This window comes from Pyrgilauda ruficollis, unplaced genomic scaffold (genome assembly GCF_017590135.1).
Source record: "Pyrgilauda ruficollis isolate IOZ18807 unplaced genomic scaffold, ASM1759013v1 scaffold31, whole genome shotgun sequence".
Lineage (NCBI taxonomy): Eukaryota > Metazoa > Chordata > Aves > Passeriformes > Passeridae > Pyrgilauda > Pyrgilauda ruficollis.
The window spans coordinates 5,015,129-5,023,212 of record NW_024524489.1 but is presented as its reverse complement, the minus strand read 5'-3'; the positions used below and the strand labels follow the sequence as shown (position 1 = coordinate 5,023,212).

Below are 8,084 nucleotides of genomic sequence, written 5' to 3'. Positions count from 1 at the left end.
CGGAGGGAGAAGAGCCGGGGCCCCCCAAAAAAAAAAAAAAAAAAAAAAAAAAAAAAAGCCGTTTTTTCCCGAAAAAAAGAAGCTCGGCGGGTGGAGGGGGGAGCGTGGGGCCCCGCTCGGCCGTGTCACCCCGGCCGGCCCCAGGCAGGGATGGGTCGGGGGATGCGGGGCGGCGGCCGAGGCCGCGACTTCCCGTCGTTGTTATTGGTTCCTTCTCTACTATTTTCCTTCGAAACGCATCTTTTAAAAAAAAAAAAAAAAAATTAAAATTCGTATTAAATGGCGGGGAGGCCAGGGTGCCCAAGGGGCCGCTCTCCGGGCTGAGAGGGTTTCAGCGTCAGCGGGGCTTTTTCCTCCGCTCGGGAATGGTTAAGGCCACCCCCAAATGGGAGAGAGCAAACGGAGCGCCCCGGCCGCGGCCCACGGCAGCGACAACGACCGCAACAAGGTGCAAAAACACCCCCGCTAGCAGCTGTCGGGGCCGCAAACTGCGCTCGAAGGACAGCGCCGGAGCTCCCTTTTTGGGGTGCCCGCCCGGCGGCCGCACCCCCGTTCCTCACAAAATCACAGGAGCAGCGGGGGGATTTTATTCTTTATTTTTTTTCCTTTTTTTTTAAATTTTTTTTGTAATTCTGATGATCTCCCCCCCTCCCCTTTTCCTCCTTTATTTTATTTGTAGGTAGACAGGACCACTCTGAATGGCGCAAAAATTTTCTGTAAACAATGACGCACAAAAAACACCTCCCTTCCCTTACCCCCCGCCTCCCCCCGAAATGAAACCGAACCCCCCCAAAAAAATGGAGGGGAAAAGAAACGGCAGAGGGAAAGAACCCATAATAATAATAATAATAGCAATAATAATAATAATAATAGCAATAATAATAATAATAATAGCGTTTCCCTCGCCATTCCTTCCCCCGCAGTTTCGATTTTTTTTTTTTAATTTTTGGAGCATCAGTCTGTCTCCTTTCCTCTCTCTCTCTCTCTCTCGGTTTGTGCCTGTTAATTCTGTGTTTTCCTCCGTTTTCGGGGCGTGTGCTGGGGGCCCGCAGCCCTCACCAAGTCCATTGCTGCGCCTGTACCAAGTGGTGCGCTGTGGGGTACTGGGGGCTGCCGGCCGCGCTGTACTGCGCGTTGTACTGCATGTGCTGCTGCAGGGACTGCGCGCTGTACGCCGAGAACGGGATGCCCGCCTGGAACGTCGCGGCTGCCAAGTCCTGGGCTTTGAGCGTGTGGCAGGGCTTGCCGTCCCTGACTAGCACCGGCACGGCCACCCGCCGCGGCGAGGGAAGAGGAGTCACTTCCATACCTTTCTCGGCCCGCGCCCGCTTCATCTTGTAGCGGTGGTTCTGGAACCAGATCTTCACCTGCGTGGGGGTGAGGCGGATCAGGCTGGCCAGGTGCTCCCGCTCCGGCGCCGACAGGTACCGCTGCTGCCGGAACCGCCGCTCCAGCTCGTAGGTCTGCGCCTTGGAGAAGAGCACCCTCCTCTTCCTCTTCTTGCCCGCGTCCCCGCCGCCCACCGCTTCCTTCTCGTTGTCGGGCGACTCGTCTGCCGACGGCTCCGGGGATTTGGCCGAGGGGTCCTGGCCGCCGCCGCCGGCCGCCAGCCCGTGCACTGCGGACAAGCCGCGCCCGGTCAGCGGAGGGGGACGGGCCGGGGAGAGCCCCTCCGCCGTCCCCCGCTTCCCTCCCGCCGCCCCCCGCATCCCTCCCGCCCGGCCGTGGCGGGATAGAGGCCGGCCCTGAAGAGAGGCAGACCCTCCATCCATCCATCCATCCATCCCGGTCCCCGCTGCCCCGTCCCCCCGCCACTCACGGGAGTACTGGATGCCCTCGGCGCTCGCCAGCCAACGCGTGTAGGGATTATCGCTGTTATCATAGAAAGGACTCTTCAAAGGCAGCGTCGGAACAGTGTCCAAGGGGGTTTGTCCCAAAACTCCCGCTTTCCTGGGCGGCTCGGGCGCCTCGCTCTCCTCCTCGCCGCCCTCCGCTGAGCCGTCCTCATCGTTGGTGTCGGGGAGGTCCAAAATGTCCTTCACCGAGAAGCCCGTCTTTGTGTTGGTCAGAGACATGTTCCGGCCAAATTCCGCCTGGGAAAGTTGGAGCCGCAGCTTGGCCGAGCCGCCGGGTCACGGCTGGGCACGCACACGCCGAGCGGCGACAGCGACACTGCGCAGGGACACGGGGAGGGAGGGGCGGCACGGCACGCGTGGAGAAGGGAAAAAAAATAGAATAATAATATGGGTTTATAGAAAAATAAGCGGCGGGGGTTGTGCGGGAGAAGCGGCCGCAGCGACGGGTCTCTGCGGTGGTGGTTGTTCTGCCACGGGGGAAAATTCCGAGAGCGGGAGCAGCAGCTGGTTTCGGGAATAGTTTGTAACTCCAGGGAAAAAGGGGGAAGAGACGCCAAAAAAAAAACCCCCGGAAAAAAGGGGGGAAAAAGCCAAAAAAAAAAAAAAAAAAAAAAAAAAAAAAAAAAAAAGTAAAAAAAGATCACTTCTGGATCTTGTTCAGCCGCGCCGAACCCGCGCCTGCCGCTGGAAAATCCCGAGCCATTGCTGGAGCGAGGAGTCCATATAAGGCTGGTCCCCACACATGAACCTGCCGAGAGGAGGGAGAAAAAAAACCTACATTAAACCCAGGAAAGGTTGGCCACGTGTGGGCGGGTCTTGGAAGTCAAGTGGATGAAGACAGTGTTTGCAGATGTGAAATTGCGGGTTTTGGGCGAGCTCCGAGCTTCCACCATTGGTGATGAGTGGTATAACGTGTCAGTTAATTACCGGCGCGGGGAGGGTCCTCGGCAAGGGGGGGGCGGGCGGCGGCGCCGGGGGGGAGGGAGGGGGCGAGGGAAGGAAGGAGGGAGGGAGGGAGAGAGGGAGGGAGGGGGCGACTTCCCAGCTCTTTTTAAGGGCACTATTTACATACAAAGAGCTCCGTACCAGCCCGACGCTCCGGACGCTCCAAAGTGTGTTTTCCACCCGTGTTTTCCTCCGAGCGAGGGGACAAAAAATAAAATAATAATAATAATAATAGTAATAATTTGCGAGGGGGGCTGTTCCCACAGCAGCTCAGCCTGCCGGCCCCGCTCGGGACCGAAGCGGCTCAGATGGCAAGAGCCCAACTTATCTAACCCGCCTAGGTCAATATTTTGGTTGGGGCTTAGGGATGAGCGCTGAAAATTAAACAGCGAGTAATTGATTCTAGTTTGCTCCGAAATTAAGCGAACTGGCAAAATGCGATCGTCAGGCGCGACCCGACGAGATCCGGGAGGTGATTATTGGGGAGGGGGGCAGTGTGTGCTTATTTGAAGAGGTCTCATTGATTTTGCCACCTTCTTCCAGGGGAATGAATCCAGCCCGTCAGGATCATTCGATGGGCTGCAGCCCGATGGACTCATACACGACTGATTTTTTTTTTCTTTTCCATCTTTTTTTTCCCCCCTTTCTTTCTTTTTCAGGACTAGGGGAAGAAGGGAGAGGGGCAAAGAAGGGGTTCCTTCCCGAGGGAAGGCCGGCACCCCAGGTGTCACCACGCTCGCACACAGCCGCGCTCGGCTCCGGCCCCGCGGAGCCCGCAGCGTGCCCGGCCGCGGGTCCCGCGGAGCGGCCCTGGGGGCTCGCCCTGCCCGGCGCGGGATGCAGAGACCCCCCCCTACTTCTTTCTGCCTGCCACCAACTTTTATTTTCATTCCCTTTCTTTTCATTTCTTTCCTCCTGTTCTCTGCACCTGCCGAGGAGCATTGGCCGTGCACACCCTCACGGGGCAGGGCCAGGATAATTTTCCCTTTCCCCTTCCCTTTCCCTTCCCTTTCCCTTCCCTTTCCCTTCCCTTTCCCTTCTTTCCTTCCTTCCTTCCTTCCTTCCTTCCTTCCTTCCTTCCTTCCTTCCTTCCTTCCTTCCTTCCTTCCTTCCTTCCTCCCTTTCCTTCCTCCCTCCCTCCTTCCCTCCCTTTCCTTCCTCCCTTTCCTTTTCCCATTCATTTTCCTCTTCTCTTCTTTTCCATCCCTTTGCCTTTCCCGAGCCCCGCCCGGGCCGGACCGGGCTGGCGCGATGGGGATGTGCGGGGCAATGCGGGGCCGGGACTTTGGACAATCTGGGAAGGGGCTCCCCCCATCCCCCTCATTTCTGGACAGGAAAAGTTGCCCGAGTTTCCCTTCCTGGGGGGAAGGAGCCGCAACGCCGCCGGCCGCGCTGGGCAGACGCCGCCTCAGGCTTCCTCCTCCGCGCCCATCAATGGATTCGCACCTTCCCATCCTCTCCCTCGCCGCTCCCCCCACTTTTCCTGCCCCAGCCCCCAGCCTGCCTCCCATAAAGTATGTGATGTGGCTGACAATGCCCAGGGATTTTTTTTTCCTTTTTTTTTTTTCCTTTTTTTTTTTTTTTTTTTTTTTTTTTAAGCGAGCCCCAGCGCGCATCCTGGGTGGTCGGCCCCGCGCAAACACAAATACAACCCGACGGCTAAGCTGGGGACAATGTCCGCAATGTAGACAAATGTCCGGCTCCTGTTGGAACCCTTTGTCTCGGCGCAGTTTTTGCATTTATTTCAGTGGCGAAATAATACGTGATTGACGCCCTCTTTCAGCGCGCCCTAACTGTTGGGAATAAATCTGAGGTTGTTCCTAGTTGTCATGGTATTCAACCGCACTCAATGGCTATCTCTTCATCCATTGCGGAGTCCTCCTCGATATCGAGGGAACCCCTTCGGGCCGGCCCCCGCCCGCTCCTCTGCCCCGGTACCGCCAATTCCCACTGAATCCTGGAGTTACCGATGGATTCAGGCGGCCCCCCGGCTCGGGTAGGGTTTCATTCCGCCCACGGGAAAAAAAAGAGCGGGGAGAGCGGCGATAATCGCGATAGCGGCGGGACGGAGAACCCCGACAGAAGCCAAGCCCGGGGAGGGGAGGAGGGCAGAGCATCCCCGGGGTAGCCAGCGAGGGCCGGGAGCCGCGGAGCTGCCAGCGTTTGGTCGTAATAATAATAATAATAATAATAATAATAATAATAGTACTAATAATAATGATGATGACGATAAGCACTCCCACACCCGAACCTGAGGCCACGGCACGGGCAGAGCGCCCCGTAGAGCCCTGGGGCCCGCGGGAGGAGGCTGGGCACAGCCCCGGGGGTCGCGGCCCCCTCCCCAAACGCGGACCTCGCTGCGCACCGCGGGGACGGCCCGGGACACCGTGACGCCACCGGCGGGGGTGTGACGTCAGAGCCGCGCTGGCCCCTTGACTTCAGGAGGGGTCGCGGGGCCGGGACCCTGCCCCGCAGCGGGGTCGCGCTGCGTGGGGCGCAAACCCGACGGCAGCGCCGCCGCTGTCGCGACAGAGCCGGGGGGGCGTCCCCGGCAGCCACGGCGCCTTGTCCCCCCTCAGCACCCCCAGAGCGCCCGCCCCGAGCCCCCCGCGCCCCCCGGCTGCTCCCACGCGTGGCGGGGATGCTCCAGCGCTGGGACAGACGGTGACAAGGCCGGGGGGGCTGGGGACCTCCTGCCCCGACCCTCCGGAGGCAGCAGCGCGAGTGGCGGGGCTGAGCGACGGCCCTCGGGGACAAATGGCAGGGCTGAGCCCCTCGGGGACAAGTGGCTCTGCCCACGGGGACCGATTCGCGCGTGGCTCCCTCGCCCGTAGGGTTAAGGCTGGCTTTTCTATTTTCTAGAACCGGGGAAGGGACAGTCCCCGGGGGCAGGAGGAGGATGAGGCTTCCCGAGCAGCTGCCCGCAGTCACTCGTGGGCCCGGCCGCCGCCAGTGCCGGCGGGCTCTCGCCACGCCACGGGCGGCCCGTGGGGCCGGTTTAAAGCCGTGTCCTCGCCTTCCTCCTCCCGGCCGCGGCCCGAGGGTCCCGCTCCCCGCACGGTGCCGGGGCTCCCCCTCTGCCCTGAGCCAGCGGAGCCCCAGCTCCGCTCCCTTCCCCGCCGAGAGGGATCCCACGCACGCCCCGCGTGTAACACGGTGTGGGATCACCGGGTATAATAATAACACATGTCACAGGGAGAAATGTAGGAAAGCGCGCTGGGCAGGAGCCTGCCGTTCTCCCTCCCCTCCCTACCCGCACCGAGCCCGTCTCCATTCCCATTCCCGCTCCGCGGCTCCGGGAGCGGCCGACAAGTGGATCAATTTATTGTTTGATGGAGCCAAAGATGCGATACATTGTTTTCCCTTCCCTCCAGCCCGCAAATAAACAAACGGAGCTGGGCTGCACCTTGCCGCTCGGCCCGGATTAGCGGAGCCCACACAAAGCCTTTGTTAAGGGACAGGTTGATTTTATCTCCTAGAATGAGATCCACTTGGAATGAATGGGGAAAGGGAAGAGCAGCCCGTGTCCTGATAATTGCCGTGAGGAGCTTCACCTCGGGAGCACCGCTGTAAGTAACACCCTCTTTGTTTTAAAGTGTGGAGGAGGGAAGAAGAGCCGCCACACGAATAGGGGACAGCTCTCCCCGGCCGTAAAAATATAAAACCAAAAATAAAAAATCAGAGCGAAACGATCGCAGCGAAACAACATCCCGGCCCCGAGACCCGCGCACGGAGGGCTTTAAATCGCATTTTCCAGCCCTGGAGAGGATATTCTGCTTATTCTGCTGCTGCTGCTGCTCGGCAGCGGCTCCGGCCACGCCAGGCCGTGGGCACGGAGCCCACGCCACGGGATTGCCTCGCACACCGGCAGCCCGGTCAGGGGAGAGAGAGTGCATTTAAAAAAAAAAAAAAGCCCCCCGCCCCCCCCAAAAAAAAATCGTATTTCCTAAAATCAAGGGGAACCGGAGCCTCCCGAATCCTCCGGCGCTTACAGGAACTTAATTGTAACGGAGTTTCTGCGGGCTGAAATTCCCGTCTCGTTTCCTGGCTGGAAAAAATGGCATTAGCAAAGGTGTCAAGGATGTTTCGGGGGAAAGAAAAGAGGGGGGAAAAAAAAGGGGGGGGAAAGGGGGAAGATCTCCCCGTACGCAGGAAGGCAATCAGCAGCAGCATTCCCTATGGAAGCTCCAGGGAAAGCACCCACCCCCCCGCCCCCCAAAATCCCGGCGCCGGCCTGCTTTTCTCCAGCAGACAATTAATTCTTCTCCAGGACATAGGAATCTAAATGAGCTTCCCTATTCTCACGATTGCTCTATCTCCTTCCCCCCGAAGCTTCAAAGGCGGAGAAATCCTTCCAATTCACCGATATTCCTTATAAATCTGTAGATGTGGATCTGCCCCGCAGCCAAGCTCCCGAGGTGGCGAATTGTCATAGAAATTGGGATTTCCCCCTCCCCCAAACCCCCCCCGCTCCCCGGGGGCCGGCGGGGTTATGGCAGAGCCGGAGGGCACATGTTAGGGCTTTGATAAATGCACTTTAATGAGATTTTGGAAATTATTGCCCATAGTGGTGGAAGCAGTGGGGTACGGGCACAAAGCCGGGAGCCCGCAGCCCCCCGACCCACATTTTGTCTTATTTAATTCCCCCCTTGCGCTGGGGGGGAGCTGTAAGCCTGGCCCGGGGCTCCCTTCCCCTTTCCAGTCTGTTCTAAACCGGTTTATTCGCCGGACAAACGGGGGTGGCCCCCCCGGAGCCCCCCGGCTCTGCCCGTCCCCGTCTCTAATGATTAAACGTGTCCCAACGAGATTAAGCTTTGTCAGAAATGATTTTTTCCTCCTCGGCCTGGCAGTGCCGGCCCGCTGGCCCCGGGGCGAAGGCAGCTCGGCGGGATTTACTCTCTTATCTGAATTCGCTCCGCGCTCCGCGGAGGGCTCCGCGCTCCGGCCACCGCCGGCTGCGGGTGGCGAGTGGGGGGAGCGGGGAGCCTCTGGGGCAGCCCCCCGGCGTGGGGGGACCAGGGCTGGGTGGGGACGGGCCCACCCGCGTGGGCTCGGCTCCAAAAGCCGGCGCCGAGCCGGGGACACACGTGTGGCACGGGCAGGGAAGGGAAGGGGTGAAGGAGGAGGAGGGGGCACCGCCGGGGCCGGGGCCAGTCCCGGTCATTCCCGGTCCTCTGGCGGACTCTGCCGTCGCGGCTGAGAAGTGTCCCACGGCCGGGGCAGGGGGGAGGGCCCCGGGCTCCCCTTCCTCGGGTCCTCGGCCCCGCTGTCACCCGTGACCGT

The 8,084-nt window shown here is 59.9% G+C and overlaps 1 protein-coding gene across 1 annotated transcript; it reads right to left on the bottom strand.

Annotated features, from left to right (window-relative positions):
• Positions 1-1,028: 1,028 nt before the first annotated feature.
• NKX2-2 (NK2 homeobox 2) lies at positions 1,029-2,075 on the bottom strand. Its single transcript, XM_041474101.1, has 2 exons — positions 1,820-2,075; positions 1,029-1,618 (listed from the first exon to the last, which is right to left on the bottom strand). The coding sequence occupies exons 1-2, from the start codon at positions 2,073-2,075 to the stop codon at positions 1,056-1,058; spliced, it is 819 nt and encodes a 272-aa protein (XP_041330035.1). The 3' UTR covers positions 1,029-1,055.
• Positions 2,076-8,084: the final 6,009 nt, after the last annotated feature.

What these genes read in the sequence shown, in the direction of transcription:
- NKX2-2 (XM_041474101.1), bottom strand. Translation starts at nt 2,075, where the DNA reads ATGTCTCTGACCAACACAAAGACGGGCTTCTCGGTGAAGGACATTTTG. An exon ending in CGAGGGCATCCAGTACTCCC is followed by an intron (nt 1,619 to 1,819) that starts GTGAGTGGCGGG and finishes GCTTGTCCGCAG; the next exon opens with TGCACGGGCTGGCGGCCGGC.